The 20,188-nt window shown below is 39.9% G+C and overlaps 1 protein-coding gene across 1 annotated transcript in view; it reads right to left on the reverse strand.

The window, feature by feature from the left end:
• Positions 1-1,467: 1,467 nt before the first annotated feature.
• Positions 1,468-20,188, reverse strand: part of fam204a (family with sequence similarity 204 member A) — a 36,109-nt gene continuing 17,388 nt past the window's right edge. The window contains exons 6-7 of the mRNA XM_029753205.1: positions 2,267-2,376; positions 1,468-1,816 (exon numbers count right to left, since the gene is read on the reverse strand). Of these exons, the coding sequence (XP_029609065.1) occupies positions 1,765-1,816; positions 2,267-2,376 (162 nt within the window). The 3' untranslated portion in view covers positions 1,468-1,764. The remainder of the gene's footprint in view (positions 1,817-2,266; positions 2,377-20,188) is intronic.

Genomic DNA, 20,188 nt, shown 5'->3' on the forward strand with positions numbered 1-20,188 from the left:
CACACACACACACACACACACACACACACACACAGAGAGTCCTATATTGTAGGCTCCAGCGTGCAAATTATTAGTAAGTCTTCGCACATTCAGACAATCGTCATCTGGATGGTCTCAGAAACTCAATGAAAACATATACTGTAGAGCAAATGTCTTTTTTTCCACAGCAAAATGTCCACCCACAAATAAACAATAGTATCATATAAAAGTGATTACAAAAACTATTGCCAATGATAATGACACTTATACACTTAACCCTAAAAGGGCCAGTGCAGTCAAAAACATGCATTTCCTGTGTTTTATACATATTTCCACACTATGAGGTTGGAATAATACTGTGAAATTGTGAAATGATGATGCCCTTTTAGTGTAAGAGCTGATTGAAAAGATCACCTGAAATGTCAGCCTGTTTTTGTGGGATGGAGTTTTGGCCTGACATCACCAGGCAGTGAATTAGTTAATATACCATAAGAGAGTTCCCAAACCTCTCTGCCAATAACAGTTCGTTTTCAGGCCACTCCCAGACAGTCCAAGCTAAATTGTTGCTCGAGACATTTCTCTTCGCTATGAAGCCATTTTTGTTTCTTTTAGACAAATGTTTCTTGAAAATAATCACAGTAAGGTACTTAATTGTTACTCAGAAATTAAAAACAGCTCGTTCTCTTGTCTGTGGAATTCCTTGTAGTTCTCTGCTTTTTCAGATGCTCAAAGTTTTAAGCCGTTTCGGTCAAGTAAACTTTTTATGCTGATGTTCTGCCCATTTAGTCTTGCAGTGAGTGACTGATTCAGCAAGACTATGAGAATAGGATACAGCGTTTGGGAGTGGGTGCACAAATGGGTGAAAAGCAAACAACGGAGGTGGATAAATCCAGATTGCCTTGGAGCAAAGCAATCATTTTGCATTGTTAACATAATAATGTAAGGTTATGAATAACGGCAATTAACAGACTTGCTATTTTTCCGCATGAAATTTGAAACGACAATAATGAATATTGCAATCGGCATTATTGGGGGGGGGGGGGGCATTTGGGAGAGAGGTCATTGCAGATCAAAATATGATCAAAGTGCAAAAGAAACTATAAAAGACTGGCATCAAATCTACTGTGTACACAACAACATTGTTAATCATCGCTCAGACTCTTTACAGCCATAGAGTAGGCTTCTCAGAAATATCCTGTGCTTCTTGTTTAAGCCGAGGAACAATGGCATCTTTCTCAGCATGGGTGAAGGCCAACACCAAAGCCTCCGTTTCATGTCTCATACCCTCTCTGTTGACACAATTTACAGTTTATGACTGCTCAGAACAGTTTACAGCAGCCAAATTTCATTTTGCACTGGCAAATCCTATCGCACATTATCCTGTACATTGCATTAGGACCCTAATCTCTTCTTTCTCTACCTCCTCAGAAGAAAGGAGCGCCTTCATGATTAACCCACTTTACAGCAATAAATAAACGCATCATCCAGTAATGTACACCAGATTTAATTGGAAGGAAAAAGGCCCAGAAATGCTCAAATCACAGAAATGTAATGGAAAATAGCACACACAGCAGCCACCATGGAGTGCTCAGAGAATTAATTTGAACATTCCATAATTCTCATCTTATACAGGCTTTGTTTTTTTATTGTTATGTACAGTATCCTGACATTTCCTTTCAAAATTGTACAGGTACAAACATCTTTTCTAACAAACTTTATTAAATTAACTGAGAAATTAGACAAATCTTTACAAAAATGTAATTTTCTTTCTCTTCTGGGTTTATGTCACATATATCCCATGTTGCTTTTGGTTTCCCATCTTTGCTTGGCTTCAAACCTGAAACAATATTAAAATACTGATTTAGCAAAAAACCTATTTTGAGTACTTGGAATAAAATTCCTGCAAAATGTATTCTCTTTTACAGAAAAGACAACAATTAATTTCTGTATGAAATATACATATTTCCAAGTTCTTGAGAGCTTGAAATGACAGTAAGTTGAGTGTAGTTCTTATACACTGGCATAACACATTTTACACATGTTCTACCCATGACATCCACTGTGACAGTTCAAAATGGCGTCTATCTAATTTTACGAGACGGCTACAGAACACGCTTTCTCTGTATAGGCGAAACGTAGCATGTACGCATACCTGTGTATGAAATAAGTGGGAAAGAAGCTGGCAAGCTAGGCAAATATGCATAATAAAATGTATGTCACTAACAAACTGCGATGTAATGTAAATTCAGGAGATAATTGTGGGGAGGAGAGCAAAAAGACAACACACCCCCAAGCGATTTGCGTCTTCCTTTTCTGGGCTGCCCGAGAAGCCTCCGCTTCCTGTTTGCTTTGCACAAAGTCACGGCAATCGGCGGCTTGAGCGATTTTCACGGCCAGCTATTGAGAGGGAGACAAAGACAAGGCCCATTAGAGGATGTAAATCAGTCTCTCTGGCAAGCAGAGCTCTTCCGACTGATGTGTCAGGGTGGCTTCCCATGAGTGCCTCCGGTCCCCTTTTTGTCTCACCCCGACCATGATGCAACGACAGTCATGATGGCATAAAGATCCCTGGGTTGGTGAAAAAAATTAAAACATGGTACATACACACAGACAACTGCTTAACAGTAATAAGACAGTCAACCATTTACCACGAATGTGCAAAAATAAATGTCATGACCTTTACTAAATCGTTTGAATGTACACTAAAAGGAGACCTTGCGCAGTTCTTTAAATGAAAAGTTAAAGGAATGACTGTGACTGCAAGTGGCAAACACATTTTGTTCAAATCCCAGGGAGGAAGTGCATGTACTGTAGAGCAGAATAATCCCAATAACCCCAGTCACATAGAAGTACGAGTAACAAAAGGGAAAAATCCTGTCACTCCCGAGATAGGTTTATTATTCGACCGAAGGAAAAGTTTGATAAACACTTAGAACAAATCACCCTTTCTAAAATGCATAGAGTACAATCAGGGGAAAGAAAAAAAAAAGTCTTAAGGTAATGAAGAAATGTGCCACCATTTCTTAACTGGAAAAAAAAACCTGCTGGTGATTTTTTTTCTTTCAATTATAATTAAGTGGGATAAACTTTATTAGAAAGACTAAAACTAAAATATCTCCTAATGCATGCTGGGATTAAGCAGGTCAGAGCGAGCAGCCAGGACAAATGTAACTCTAAAGGCTTTTTATCACCATATTTCAGGAACCAAGGGTGTAAAATGTTCTAATTTGGGATACATTAAAAGCCATAAAGGTCTTTCAAAAAGATTAATGGTACTTTGCTTGGATTTAAGATAAGGGCTTCAGCTGGCTGCAAGTACTGGGCTTTGGCTGGGCCCTCGAGGCATTAATCTATACAGTCACTTGGAAGATTTGTAAAAGCGTCTGCATAACCTGAAGCTAACATACTATGACAGTTTTCTAATTCCTTGCCATTTTTTATAGGTTTTATAGCCAATAAATTATGTTTTCTAGTCGGAATGCTGGAGAAAGGGAAAGTTACAATGGGTGATCATTGTCCTGTTGGGAGTAGATTTGCCAGCAGATAATTCTCATCAGGGCGTTTTGAGCACCATGTTTAAGTGGTGTAGGTACTAAATGCATTTGCTTGGCTGTGGCACACGCTGGGATTGTACATCTGAAGGTTTATTAAATTATTGGTTTATTAAATCTCAGAAAGGCTCCTGTGTTCACACATTTTCCAAAAATAATGTAATTGGGTAAAAGGCATAGTTTTGAGAGAAAATAAAATGAAATCGGATGCTAAATGGCTCCTTTTGAAGTTTACACCCAGAGATGTACTCTCTTTACAACACAAGGATTACCCACATTAACCTGCTCTCCTGTGTGGATCATTTGAAATGCAAAGGTCTAGAAACCACGCCTTCCTAAACATTCTTCCAAAACCAAAATTAAAACCCTCACATTCCCCCCTATTCTCTTCCAAATGAAGCCGCTGAGCGGTTACTATATTTAAAGCGTTAAAGGTCTTTAATTTTTTTATCAGTTCAGTCTACAATCCCTGATTGTCTTTACTGGGGCTCAACATTAATGTCAACCAAGTTACCTAGGCGACAGAACAGATCAAAGAGACAAAAAAGCCCTCAAATGTCTGATTAATCAAGCCTGCAAACAGCTTATTTCTTTTAGCCTGCATGCAAGTATGAAAATGAGATTCCGAGAGCAGTACATTGTGCAGATTTGTTCATTCTTATCTGAACAAAGCCAGCGGCAGCTTATTTCATGGATCACTGGCACTGTCAGCGCTGTGGCGCCGAGCAGGTGACGGCTCCTCTTTCTGTGGCGAGAACAAAATTAGCAAAAAGTCGGCACAAATTAGCCTCTCATATTTTCAGTAATATGACATTATTTTTCATTTACTTTTTTGATCCACTTTTCAGGATTTTTTTCTCCCCCTCCTTCTTGCGTCTTAGTGCCAAATCCTTTCACATCACAAGCCAGCAGAAATTAAAAAATGTGCTGCCAGAATAAAAAATACAAAGCTAGAAAAAAAGGAGACATGAGCCTACACAACAGGAAAAAAACTCATGTGTTCTTTGTTTAAGGCAGTCACACAAGCCAATCCATGTTTCCTTAAAACCCATATTAAAAAAAGATTTAGTGTCCGATACCATCAGTTTTCCCCCCAAACCATTGTCTTTCCTTGAAAGTCTGTCCTGAGCACAACCTCTGTTTAATACAACGTTTATTCAAAGGATTAATACTGTGACCTTTGGAAGGTTTGCAGGCAGAATATTCATGCTGCATTATACCGCTGCAGCAGCAGCACCTTAGGACCACTAGGCGGGTTAAGACAATAGTAACGCTTTCTGTTGTCACTCATGTTTGGGTCATCATAGAGATTCAAGTGGACCTCCAAATATGGGTCCTCGTTATATTATCTGTCACTTCAGCACAGACCATGTTAAAGATAAGGCTGTGATAAGACATGTCCATTGTATCGACACAAAATAGTACTGAGTAACACGAGGTATTGTCATAGTCGTCTCCCCCCCCCCCCGAACTGACTTGTATACTACAGCATAGCCTACTGCATGGACAGCATGGATGTGTCTTCAGTCAGTGACATCCCTTCCAAAATAATCAAGACATAGGGGATCATGCCGGTAGTACTACCAGTTTACCAACATGACCGCATACGGCCTTCAGAATGCATAGTTATCAGTAACTTCTGGATCCCTGGATATCCCAAGATACACATTACAAACAACAGCAGCTTCAAAAGACAAAATGGTAGGGAGAGAGACGATTCAACTTAAAAACATGAATGCTTTTCTATGTGGATAAAATGTTCAAGCTGGTATTAAGAATATGAAATAAATGATGGCTTTAAAAGGGAGAAATGGCCTTAAACCCATTCATAAATGTCCTATCCAGGGAAGCCTCTTCCAATTAAAACGAGTGAGAGGTGGATTAACAGGGGCTATGTGGCTTTGCCTCGCTAAATCACCACCCCGAGCTGCTCCGCTGCATTTGACGTGTAAACGATTAATGACCAGACTAATTCCCTTATCACACTACCTTAATGCCTAAATAATGTGGCCTTAGTCAACTTTGGGAAGCAGGGCTATATAAGAATGGAATGAATATCAGATTAGCAGCTCATATGTCATTTCAATCTAATTTCGAAGAATCGAGGTAGGGAGGAAAAAAGGAAAATGGATTTCTAGTCTGAAAAGTCAGATTGTTATGCTTCGAATTGATCTTGTTGATGTCATGTAAAAGCATTACTGCGACAATGAAGCATAAAGCAGTTTGTCCACTAAATTGCTTTGATGTCATTCAATCTATTTCCAATTATTGGTTGTCCTATCTGTGCAGGTTAAACAAAGAAATGCCTATGCTGATAAGAAGAATTAGGTCTAGTTCAACCCCCTGAAAAAGCCAGGGAGGAAACATGACAGTTAATATTCTGTGTATCTGTGGAAAATATAACATCTGTGATCAAAGAGATAATGGATAACCGAAAGTCTTGACAATGATTTGAGTGAAGTCTTGCTCAAATGGAATGCCTAGGCCTAAAGCTTCACCTCTACGAGTGTTTGATTATGCTGACGTGCTCTTATTTCACTGTGAGCCAAATGGTGTGTAGGGCCATGCAATAGAATGTAGCTAGAAGCTACCTTAACCCAACCCCTAGCTACGGTACACCATCAAGAGGTTCAGAGTTTTTTTTTCTTCTCTGCATAACGGCTACAAAAGGGTTGGGATGACAATCCCATGACCCAAGTCTGAGACCAGGTCAAGGCAACACACGCATTTGGGAATTGGTGTCAGAAGTGTGATGGCGCTACCGTGAGACCATCGAAAGTGTGCCCAGGCATTAGGAACTTGAGAAGGAGAAGGAAAGGGTAGAAGAAAGGTAAGTGTAGCAACTTTAACCCAACACCTATTAACTTCGTCAAGAGGTTTGGATCCCTTGGTAAGCTACGGTGTTGGCCGCTGGAACCGGTTGAGTCCTGGACGGGGGGGTGAAACCTGGTCAATAGGAATGTAACGATTCACCGATACGCATCGGTCCCCGGTTCAAATGTTTACGATATGAGTGCATCATTTATTTCGTTATTTAACCTTTATTTAAGAACTAGGCAAGTCGGTTAAGAACAAATTCTTATTTACAATGACGGCCTACCAAAAAGGCAAAAGACCTCCTGCGGGGACGGGGGCTGGGATTAAAAATAAGAATAAATTAAATAAAAATATAGGACAAAACAAACATCACGACAAGAGAGACAACACTACCTAGAGAGACCTAAGACAACAACATAGCATGGCAGCAACACATGACAACACAGCATGGCAGCAACACAACATGACAACATGGTAGCAGCGCAAAACAGGGTACAGACATTATTGGGCACAGACAACAGGGCAAGAAGGTAGAGACAACAATACATCAAGCAAAGCAGCCAGAACTGTCAGTAAGGGTGGACATTATTGAGTCTTTGAATGAAGAGACTGAGATAAAACTGTCCAGTTTGAGTGTTTGTTGCAGCTCATTCCAGTCGCTAGCTGCAGCGAACTGAAAAGACGAGCGACCCAGGGATGTGTGTGCTTTGGGGACCTTTAACAGAATGTGACTGGCAGAACGGGTGTTGTATGTGGCGGATTAGGGCTGCAGTAGATATCTCAGATAGGGGGGAGTGAGGCCTAAGTCCGTGGGAACCCAAACTGATCCAAATGTAGCATGCATCGAGGTCAGAAAATCAATTCAAACGTCACGAATTGCCGGTTCACAAAAATGTTTTGCACAAATGACTTTTTTTACCTTCGGAAAATACCTCTCATCTTTGGTGACAACTGCGTCTTCTCCTTCAGTGTTGAACTAAACAAGTCATTAAGTTGACAGTCATTGATCTACAAGTCATTTTGCATGACGAATAACCCCAGGCAATATCAGTGGCCTAGTTGAACTGTGCACTGTGCGCCAACTGTGCGTGCTAAACAACGAGAGGTAGCTCTATTCCTGATCTGGCACATCTGTGCGTCACCTTCATCATTCACATGTTTGTGAAATGGCTTGCACGATATTAGGCTTTATTAGTTGAGTCACAACCAATGTAATTTGGCAGGTAATTTTTTTCATCAAATGCGCTGTTGAAAAAGGTGTTTTACCAGAAGAAAAATGGCCTAAGCTGCCGCCGGAGACACAACTCTCATCTGGCTATAGGTAGGATACACGATGATCGGTGTTTAGCCTAGATTCGATTTCATTTTGATTGTTCAGGTTCACCATCAGTAATAGTTTTGCTTGAAATAATCAGTATATATAGACATTTTTTGGATATAAAGGGTAATCATTTCATAATGAGGACAACAATCACTTTTGCTACCCGCACTGCATGGTCGAAAAGCGGGAGAAGAAGAGTCCATCAAAAAACTGTCTGAACTACTTGATTATGAAATGGTGTGCAATTCAAAGTTGTGCTATACACTCAGTGGTCATTTTATTAGGTACACCCATCTAGTACCGATTCGGATCCCCCCTTTGCCTCCAAAATAGCTTGAATTCTTAGGGGCATGTAAACATTGCTCAATTGGTATGAATGGGCCTAAGGTGTTCCAAGGAAAACAATCCCCACACCAATACACCACCAGCCTGTACCATTGACAACAGGAAGGATGGGGCCATGGACTCATGCTGCATACACCAAATCCTGACTCTGCATGAAGCAATGTCCGGACCAGGCAATGTTCTTCCACTCCTCAATTGTCCAGTCTTGGTGATCTCGGTGCCCACTGAAGCCACTTGTTCTTGTTTTTAGCTGATAGAAATGGATCCTGAGGTAGTCGTCTGCTACAATAGCCCATCCGTGACAAGAACCGACAAGTTGTTGGTTCTGAGATGCCGTTTCTTCACACCACTGTTTTCAAGTAATCCTTGACCTAGAGCAGAAATTCTTGTTACGGTTCCACCTCGAAGACTGACGCAGGCTGCTAATGCATATTCAGGACTTGGGGGTTGGAACATTGTGGTGATTTCCACGTGTAGCAGAGAAATAACAAATAGGCCACTGACTGACAGCTCTCAGTGTAACTAGCTAGCATGCTAACCTTAGCTAGCTAATGAAAGTTTATGTGAAGACATTTCAGTTAAGACAGGCAATACTGTAAGTCAGGTGAAAATAATTATTTCAGAAAAATAAATACCTGTCAAGCATTGCCGGTTCTAGACCATTTCAACTGGGGGGGCCAAGCTGGGGCCAGTTGTACTGTTGGAGGGGCCAGTTACATTAATAACGGATGTAAAAAAAGAACAATAGTAAAAATGTGTTATGTAAAAATGATTTCATACTCCACATTTAGGGGGGCCACAAGGGGGTCCAAAATTGTTGTCACAGGGGCACTACCCCCCCCCCCCCCAGAACCGCTAGTGCTGTCAAGAGATGAGTCTCAGCTAAACCGTGCCTAAACGAGCTGTTGACAAATTTTCGGGTTGATGTTTGTCTGACTCTTGCCGTTTGATAACTCCAGTGAAACAGTGTCGGATTCCAGACGTCATTCCTATTTGGAAACGCACACAGCCATGGTCAAATAGCTACATTCTTTGTTCTCTCTGTTATCATGTCAGCAAGCTAGCTAGCTAGCTATATATCAATGCATGATCTAAATTGCGACTGCAAATCCACAATAGAAAGAGAACGAATATAAGCTCCGGTAATATGGTTAGCCTAACTATTGAACGTTTTGGAGGGAGTATTGAAGCAATGGGCGAGTTTGTTTTGTATGGCCAGGTGCCCCGGGTGGGTTGAGATTTCTCTTTAGGATCAATGAAATGGTAGAAAATAAGCAAACCCTGCACACCTGGCCATGCAAAATTAATTGGCCTAAAACATTATTGCTCAAAACCATTCATCTTGTGGCGACTGGGGGAGCGGGGTTCTAAAATGCAATCATATGACGCAATTTGACATTTATAAAATTGTCATTTTTTTATGCGGACTGGCAAAAAAAAAAATGTATTCAACAAATTTCCAAATAGATTACGATAATTTGCTGGTAAAAAAAGGGAAGGTGCGAAAACATTAGTTTGGACAACATATTTAAATTTGCTCCATGGCAAGGCGGCCAAGTGTAGTGTCGTCACTAGTTAACACATCTAGTTAACTACATTTTCTCTACTTAAAATCAGATTTGAAACCTAACTCTCACCATAACCCTAACTACACTGCTAACCTTAGCCTAACCTTAAATTAAGACCAAAAAGCTCATTTTTGTTTTCATGAATTTGTACAATATAGCCAATTTTGACTTTGTGGCTGTTTTATCTAGTGGAAACCCAAGTGTAGGCTACGGAGAAAAGATGTTTGGCTCTCAGACGACTCGCAAATAGGAAGAACTTATCAGCAGGTATTTCTGACTAATAAACATTTCCATGTTGGATGGTGGTCAACATTTAAATAAAACACAGGCTTGAAAAGAAATGTAGGCTAAAAATAATTTGCACGTCATCTCATAGGAAAAGACAAGTAAGACTTCAAGGCGAAATATATAATACTTTGACAAAGATGATGCCTTATTGACTTACTGTGCATTCGAAAGTATTCAGACCACTTATCTTTTTCCACATTTTGTTAAGTTACAGCCTTATTCAAAAATGTATTAAATAGTTTTCTTCCCTCATCAATCTACACACAATACCCCATAATGACAAAGCAAAAACAGGTTTGTAGAAATTCCCACATTTATAAAAAAAACTGAAATATCACATTTACATAAGAACTCAGACCCTTTACTCAGTACTTTGTTGATGCACCTTTGGCAGTGATTACAGCCTCAAGTATTCTTGGGTATGACGCTACAAGCTTGGCACACCTGTATTTGTGGAGTTTCTCCCATTATTCTCTGCAGATCCTCTCAAGCTCTGTCAGGTTGGATGGGGAGTGTCGCTGCACAGCTATTTTCAGGTCTGTCCAGAGATGTTCGATCGGGTTCAAGTCTGGGCTCTGGCTTGGCCACTCAAGGACATTGAGACTTATCCCGAAGCCACTCATGCGTTGTCTTGGCTGTGTGCTTAGGGTCTTCGTCCTGTTGGAAAGTGAACCTTCACCCCAGTCTGAGGTCCTGAGCACTCTGGAGCAGGTTTTCATCAAGGATCTCTGTACTTTGCTCCATTCATCTTTCCCTCGATACTGACTAGTCTCCCAGTCCCTGCCGCTGAAAAACATCCCCACAGCATGATGCTGCCACCACCACCATGCGTCACCGTAGGGATGGTGCCAGGTTTCCTCCAGACGTGACGCTTGGCATTCAGGCCAAAGAGTTCAATCTTTTTTTTTTTTTTTTGGTCTTTAGGTGCCTTTTGGCAAACTCCAAGCAGGCTATCAATTTATTTTACCTTTATTTTACTAGGCAATTCTTTTTTCACGATTGCCATTTTATTGCCAGTCTGTCATTAATTAATTAAACTGTTTTTCTTATTAGCTTATAAAACTGTTGATGGTACATTATTGTAAGTGTGAGTTCAAAGCTTGCTAATAAGCCTTCCCTACTCAGAAGAGGAAAGATAATGGAATATGTACAAAGCGGGCAAACTTTCAGACTATTTTTCAGTCCCTAAAGATGACAGTATCTAGCATCAGATTATTAGGGAACAGAAAAATAGAGACATGCGTTATACCACTGGCTGTTCGGCAGCATCTTCCCAGGAGTGGCTCTCTTTTTGCATGTCATATAACGCTGTTTGTCAAATTGGCAGCAAGATTACATAAACCTCTTACACGACTGCCCCCTGAACGACAATAATGATCATCTTTATTGAAAGAATATGACTCAGGAAATCCTTTTACAGAGGAGTGGCTTCTGTCTGGCCACTCTACCATAAAGGCCTGATTGGTGAAGTGCTGCAGAGATGGGAGGACCTTCCAGAAGGACAACCATCTCCACAGAGGAACTCTGGAGCTCTGTCAGAGTCACCATCTGGTCCTTGGTCACCTTCCTGACCAAGGCCCTTCTCCCCCGATTGTTCAGTTTGGCCCGGCGGCCAGCTCTAGGAAGAGTTTTGGTGGTTCCAAACTTCTTCCATTTAAGAATGATGGAGGCCACTGGGCCACTGTGTTCTTGGGGACTTTCAATGCTGCATAAATGTTTTGGTACCCTTCCCCAGAGCTGTGCCTCGACACAATCCTGTCTCGGAGCATTACGGACAATTTCTTCGACCTCATGACTTGGTTTTTGCTCTGACCTTATATAAACAGGTGTGTGCCTTTCCAAATCATGTCTAATCAATTGAATTTACCACAAGTGGACTCAAAGTTGTAGAAACATCTCTGGGATGATCAATGGAAACAGGATGCACCCGAGCTTGATTTCGCACCGAATCGTTTCAAACTACAACGTATCGTTCCTGTATCGTATCGGAGCCCATGTATCTAGATATCTATCAAATCGTCTTGATAGGGATGTGCATCTTTTCCTATTGGTCAATATACAATTTCAGTCAAATGTTTTCTGATGACAAATAGTCTTTATTCTGTAGGTGTAAAAAAATAAGTCCAAGTACATGAAAGCATAACTGGCATTGGTTGTCTGGTGAGACTATTTGACTGCTTATCTAATCAAAGCCATGAGCTGTATATCCTCACCATATTATTTTCTATTCAATATGCATTGTCATATTCTCTCAATAAAGATGATCATTATTGTCGTTCAGAGGGCAGTCGTGTAAGAGGTTTATGTAATCTTGCTGCCAATTTGACAAACAGCGTTACATGACATGCAAAAAGAGAGCCACTCCTGGGAAGATGCTGCCGAACAGCCAGTGGTATAACGCATGTCTCTATTTTTCTGTTCCGTAATAATCTGATGCTAGATACTGTCATCTTTAGGGACTGAAAAAGAGTCTGAAAGTTTGCCCGCTTTGTACATATTCCATTATCTTGCCTCTTCTGAGTAGGGAAGGCTTATTAGCAAGCTTTGAACTCACACTTACAATAATGTACCATCAACAGTTTTATAAGCTAATTAGAAAAACAGTTTAATTAATGACTAACTGGCAATAAAATGGCAATCATGAAAAAAGAAACCGAGGGTGCTAAGCTTCCACTACCACCAATTAAGGCCTAATTACAAACAAATTATATATGTGTTTTGCTGTGGGCTTTAATTTAAAAAATGGCTTTAATTAAAAGAGAAAACATGCTAATTAATTAAACAGCACAAAAAATCTACATTGAAAAGTATGCTTTGTCTATCAAGTAATTAATGAAATACAATAATCCAAATGAGATTCCCAAGCATTTGATAAAAGCTTAGTACCCATTTCAAAATTAATGGGTGAAAATTTAATGTGAGTCATACAGAGATACAATAAAAGTTCATTCTGTGATAAATTGCTTATGGTGCAGGGAAAACGAACAAAGAAAATACTTTCCTTAACTGTTTCTCAGTCGCCCGGGGGCCTAGCATGGGTAGAGGAAGAGAGCCTCACGTTCTGATGTGGGGCGGGGACAGCGAAAATCTGATAACGAGTGTTTTCCACAAAAGCAATGCTCATTACATTTTTATTACAAACACGTGGCGTCTTAGGCGAAGGCACTGAAAAGGGAGAACACACAAATAACATAAATAACATGAAAACACTTAGTTCAGCTCTTTGTCTCGCCTAACAAAAGCCTGTTTGTGCCACTTTTGTCTCACAATACTTTAAACAGTGCTTTCTAAAGGGTTTTTGTCAAGGGTGGTTTGGTATTCTTTCGTATATAGCTCTAGTTTCATTGAAATGGTAGAAGTAATGAGGGTTATAATAATCTCAAACCGTTTTGATTGGTATAAGAAGTAGTGATAACCCTACGCAAGTTAGCAACCACCATTTACATGGCTCTAGATCTATATCTCAGACCAACAATGATCTAATGTCAAGTGACTATTAAGTCGGTCCTTTACACCTTATTTAGATATCCAGAGTTACTGTAAGAATCTGGATTGCCACGAGCAGCACCTGGAGATAATTTGGCTTGGATTCCTGTGTTCAACTATCTATGGTATATGTTTAATAGTGTCATTTCTCTGGGATCTGTACATTAGTCTACCAGTGTTTAGCCAAGTGGTTATTGTGAACCATGCATGTGTTTCTTTCCAGAATTGTCATATTCTTTCGCTTCTGGAATTCATGAAAAGGACATGCGCCTCCCCCCCATTGTGTCAAGACTAGAGAGTTTCTGTTTTGAAGTGGTAATGCTACGCTAATAGCTGTGATCAGTGCTAGGGGGAAACTGGAAGCACTAACATGGTGTGACATTTTTTTTTGTCTTGTATTATTCTCTCTTACTCTATAAAGTACTGCCGCGGAGTATTTCAAAGGGGAGCTTACTGCTTGGTTTGTACAGGAAAGGGAAATTAGCAAGTGTTGCAGGACGGCTGTCCGCTGAAGAGGCAGTGATTTACAATAAGCATTGGATTAAGTAGTGCATAGCTTTTTAACCTACCTACATCTATGGTTAGGGGTAATCTGTTAAACTCTTTAAACCACGTGTGTAATGCATTGTGAATGAATCATAGGCATTTATGAACTTGTGCAGGCAGTTATAAGGAGCCACGAGCTGTTATGAGCAGTTGCTGTACCACTGAATTACAGTCTTAACCGAATACAGCCTTCGTTTCATTTTCAGGAATGCTTCCTGGAATTCATCTTTCAAATAGAGCTGCTGAATCATATTAACGCTCTTGACAAAAGGGTGTGCGAGTTATATATAGCACTTAATATTATGCTAATTACGGAAATTAATTACGCTATATGTAACCTACAGCTGTGTAAAATAATGTTCAATAATCAAAGGATGGAGTCGCAAGTGCCCATTTTGGAAGACATGCACCACATAATATACTGAACTAATATTAAGAAGTACTTTAGGGACCAGAAGCTATTCCTAGTATTTTGTGACTTCTATGCCCGGCCTTTGAGAAACAACAAGAAAAGAACGGCTCGGCAAAAGATCAACAAACAAAACTGCACGTGAGAAAAGAAGAAACACTGCCAATCCTATCTGCAAACAATGGTTTTCTAAAATGTAAAAGGTATTAGGGATGAAAACTGAAGGCTTCCTCCAAAACAGGCTCAGTAAGGTACCAGTTAATAATATGAACAGATACCTATGAAGGAAAGTGATTGCTTTGTATCACTTTTTTTTTTTACTTAATACTTAACTTCCAACTTTAAAGAAGAACATAGCTTTTAAAAAGAAGTACTAAAAACAAAGAATTGCAGCCTCTGGAGAATATATTTAAATATATACTTTAATGAGAACACAATCTCAAAGCAACCGGACAGATGAAAGCGCATGTATCAGAGAATTTGTAAGGAGCCTTAAAAAAATAAAAAAAAATAAAAAAGGTTTTACCAAATTGTTTTCATATTCAGATTAAAAAGAAGAAAGCAAAAGGCAACAAAAAAAAACATTAATTGATTGCGCAAGCTCAAAACACGGCAGAAACAAACAATTCCTTTATTGGGAGGAACCTTATGACAGGCTTTCTTTCAATCTTCAGCCATTTCACTGTGGTTCAAAGAGATACGTGCAATGCTGGTAGATTGAGTATGAAAATGCTGTGATACATAGTTGTTCACAGTGTACTAGGTTTTCTTTACAAATAATGCCTTGGGGGACAGACACACCCTCTTGAGTACTTCACAGCTGTCTATTCCTTTTCCGTTCTTTCCGTGTTAAAAACCTATTCCTGCACTAAAAGACATGCCATAATGTCTCTCAAGTGTTATGATCGTAAACAAATTAAACATATAAGCCATTACATACAGTATCAAATGAGACTCTTCAATAATAACCTTGAAATTGATTCTGGCCCCAGTTGAGAATATTGATGCTCTAAATGTTTTTCCCCATAGGACTGTCCTGAATCAACGCTAGTGACTCAAACATCATTGCAATGATGTTGAACTCAAGACAGATTAGACATGTGGGTGTAGAATTCTCCACTTAGATGCACTTTTGTCCCGAGCATGTTTCATACACCACATGACATTATTTATCAATAATAAGGCCACGTAGCCACCACTTTTAGCCAAAGCGATTTACATTTAGACGTTCGGTTCGAATGCAGGAATTTAAGCTGCAACCTAGTTGCTTCCAGCAGCCACTTGAGCCATTTGTAACAAACTCCACTACTCTCAAGTTTATCCACTCTTTAGATACGTATATTTGGTCCAACATCCACTACTGAGACTGAGCAAAACATCTTTGAAAAGGGACATTGCAGCAGTAACACATAAGTAGGGTTGGAAAACTACCGGTAATTAACAAGTAATCTATGGCAACTTTGGTAATTTATACTTGAATAACTTAAAAAATACATATATTCATAAATAGTACAATTTATTTATATCTGTGTCCATATTGTCCATGAGTTTCTAGTGGATAGACCATATGGTTTAAGAGAAAATATCCTAATGAATTAAAAACATCTAGACAACACTGACATGATTTTTAATTAACTCCGCAACTCTTCCAACTATTGACTTTTTTCACAACTGCCACCAGCTTGGCACCAAAACAACAAAGAAATATCCTTTATATAAAAATATAAAAAATATATTTTATGCTGTAAGTCATATTAAACACCAGTGGGATTCATTAAGTTGATGGTTTACATTTAGGATAATGTTTTACAGCTTTGCCTTTCTGTTTTTATTTCTTTATTATTTCATATATTTGCATGTGATATGGCCACATAAAGGGCCAGAAATAATTAGACACCTGTGATCATTTGAAGTACCCAAAAAGGACACTGTGCTAAAATTCCCTCCAAAACTTGAAAGTTACAACAATTCTGGTAGTTTACAGGCAAAAGTTACCAGTAATATACCCTCCCTTTGCCACCATGAAAACAACAGTAGGCTTGGGTGGTATACCGTATACGGGGATATTTGGAAATAGACACATTTTTCAATACCGTCGAATACGTTTGAATTTAAATAGCTACTTTTTAAGTAAACACCTGCAGTGAACTTGTGCAATATGTTAGGGGATAAAGATCGCGTTCTTCATTTCACCTGTCACATAATTATTTATTATGAAGCTTACTAGTAGTACCCAGCCACGTGGTGTTTGTTTACAAGCACACAACGACGATAGACTGGAGCCTTGTGAGTCACTCACTGTTGTGCAGCACGCCCAGTTGATCAAGTTCGAGTATGGAATTCACAACTAAATGTTTGCCAGCTAGATATCTTATAACTATTAAGTGAACTGTCTAAAATATGCTAAATGCTTTGCAGTTGTGCATTTGGTTCGCTAATTTAGTAGCTAGTTAGCTTTTTCCAAAATCTGGTTTTGCTTGCCGGTAACGCTGAGAATCCCCTCCTGGATCAAGAGCCTTGCTGTCTAATATTTGTTTTGTACGTGCAGCGAACTGTGAGTAGCATTTTTGAGTTCGGTGTATAACTTTATGAGCTGGGTTGTTTGTTCTGAAAATAGTTTAGGTCAGAGACTGTATAAAATGTTCATAATGCGATTGTTAGCATTCAATATGGGATTTTACATGTACTTGTGCCGGTATTACCGAATATCCCGGTATGGCACAAGGTCGGTATGATAATCTGGATACCGCCCAAGCCTACACATCTGTATCCACTTCTGTACAACATTGTTAACATACTACAGTAGAATTAATGGTGAAATCTCTATCAATGTCCTACTCATTCACAGTACTGTATGCTACTTTATTTTCACAAGAAGTAGGTGGAATTTGTAGGTCAGTTGTCATCAGCTCTCATTATCATGTAGAAAACATTTCCCTCAGGCTAACAATGGCCTAAAAAAAGCAAGTGATACAGAACAATGAGCACAGTCTCTGTCTCACCAATTCTGTTGTACGTGATAGTTCCTTCTGATACTTTGTCCCCCCCAAAACTTCAGTCAATTCACTGTTCTCATCATGAGGTAAACACAGCTACAGAGTGAGCTATGGCTGCCAGACTGCTGTCAAGCCCATCCTTCATGTTCCTGGCAAGCCACAAGGGAGGTGACAGATAGGCGAAGAACCTCCGCTAATTCTACCCAAATCCACTAGTGCTCTAAGAGGCTTTCTGGAACTACAGGTGCCACTTTGTCATCCACAAAGCAAGTCATTCAATTTTTCTAATCTTTCCTTTGGCCACTTGCATTATCGTATTTTATAGTCCGTTTTATATTATGCTGGGTACAAGAATCAGCCTTAAAGTCTGCTTGCATGTAAAATCAAATCCTTTTCTGTGCGTGTCCCCCTTCAACATTTTTAATAGACAACCAGGTTAATGTTACGAGTACGAAGAGCATCACGATTTGCGTGCATGGCCTAACTTTTGTTGAAGTTCATATGTTTAGCTGAACGAAGGTTTAGGTACAGTGCCTTCAGCAAGTATTCACACCCCTTTACTTTTTCCACATGTTGTTGTGTTACAGACTGAATTGAAAACGGATTCAATTTAGATTTTTCCTTTGTCACTGGCCTACACATGATACCCCATAATGTCAGTGGAATTATGTTTTCAAATTAATTAAAAAAATGAAAAGTATTCAACCCCTTTTATGACAAGCCTAAATAACTTCAGGAGTAATAATAATAAGTTGCATGAACTCACTCGGTGTGCAATAATAGTGTTTAACAAGATTTTTGAATGACTACCTCATCTATGTACCCAACACATACAGATAATTGTAAGGTCCCTCATTCGAGCAGTGAATTTCAAACACAGATTCAACCAAAAGACCAGGTAGGTTTTTCAATTCCTCACCAAGAAGGGTACCTATTGGTAGATGGGTAAAAATAACAATAAACAGACATTGAATATCCCTTTCAGCATGGTGAAGTTATTAATTACACGTTGGATGGTGTATCAGTACACCCAGTCACTACAAAGATACAGGCTTCCTTCCTAACTCAGCTGCTGGGGAGGAAGGAAACTGCTCAGGGATTTCACCCTGAGGCCAATGGTGACTTTCAAACAGTTACAGAGTTCAATGGCTATTTAAAAAAAATATATATTTCACCTTTATGAAATAATGGGAGATGGGGAAATACTAAGGATGGATCAACAACATTGTAGATACTCCATAATACTAACCTTATTGACAGAGTGAAAAGGAGGAAGCCCTGTACATAATAAAAATCTTCCAAAACATCCTGTTTATGACAAGGCACTAAAGTAATACTGCAAAAAACGTAGCAAAGCAATTCACTTTTTGTCCTGAATACAGTGTTATGTATGGGGCAAATCCAATACAACACATTACTGAAGCATAGTGGTGGTTGCATCATGTTATGGGTATGCTTGTAATTAGGGTTGCGCGATATATCGGTGAAGATATCGGAACCGGATGATATTAGCTAAAAATGCCAACATTGACATCGGCCCGATGTCTAGTTTAACGCTGATGTGCAAAATCGATGTCAAAGCTGACGTGCATACCTATATAACGTAGGTAGATGACGTAATGACGACACGTAACATTTGGCGCTACGCGTGCAACACAGCATTCCTAACCTAGCCCACAATGTATGTTGTGTGGATCGAGCAGTCAACAAGTTGAGCAGGCATTTGAAAGAGTAAGAACATTTCAGCGAGACAACTCAAAAGGCGAAATCCATTAATGCCAAGATAATGGAATTCATTGCCCATGACAATCAACCGTTCTCCGTCGTGGGTGATGTTGGCTTTCGCCGACTGGTCGAGCACCGGTACACACTACCAAGTGTGCTATTTTTCAGATGTTGCCCTACCGGAGTTACACAGTAATAGCATCACTGCTATTAACCTTCACGACTGACATTTGGACCAGCGATATCAGCCCCATGAGCATGCGGAGTCTGACAGCACAGTGGGTTGTCGAGGATTTTGTACTGAGGAAAGTCATATTTCATGCTCATGAATGTGCTGGTTGTCATACCGCTGCTACCATTTCAATGGCATTTGAGAACATGTTTGAGACATGAACACACTAGCAAGCTCCATTCGAACAACTGACACGACAAATAAGCTCGTCAACTCCGCCTGTAGCAGACACGATACCCTCTGTCATGGCGTTGAAAATGCCTGCTCAACAAAACTGCCGACTCAGGCTGTGAACAAGCGATTCGGTGGCATTCTCTCTTTACTGTGACGCTACCATGCTCGATGCTATGTACAAGGACCGCTACTTCGATGCAGACAAGAAACAGGGTTTACGAGAAATGTTACATACACAGCTGGACAAAATGGAAACGGACACAGTGACAGTGCGCACCGACGAAGAGGACCCACGACAGAAGAGACCACGGACAGACAGAACTGAAACTTCACTGCTTGACATGTATGATGAAATCCTGGTTGAGAATGAAACGACTGAACAAATGAAAAACGAAACAACACAGCAAGTGAAAGAAATAGGTTTTGATTATGTTTTACTGGTAATGGGGACATACATAAATGCCAACAAAATAACTTTTTGGTCAGTGTGGTGTGTGTAACCTTTATTTAACTAGGCAAGACGGTTATAAACAAATTCTTATATACAATGACGGCCTACCCCGGCCATACCTGGACGACGCTGGGCCAATTGTGCGCCGCCCTTTGGGAGTCCCAATCACAGCCGGATGCGATATAGCCTGGATTCGAACAGGGGACTGTAGTGACGCCTCTTGCACGGAAATTCAGTGCCTTAGACTGCTACGTCCATGTGTGTGTTTAACTGTACTAGATTGAGAGTGGGTCAAATACT

This window comes from Salmo trutta, chromosome 5, assembly GCF_901001165.1.
Source record: "Salmo trutta chromosome 5, fSalTru1.1, whole genome shotgun sequence".
NCBI lineage: Eukaryota > Metazoa > Chordata > Actinopteri > Salmoniformes > Salmonidae > Salmo > Salmo trutta.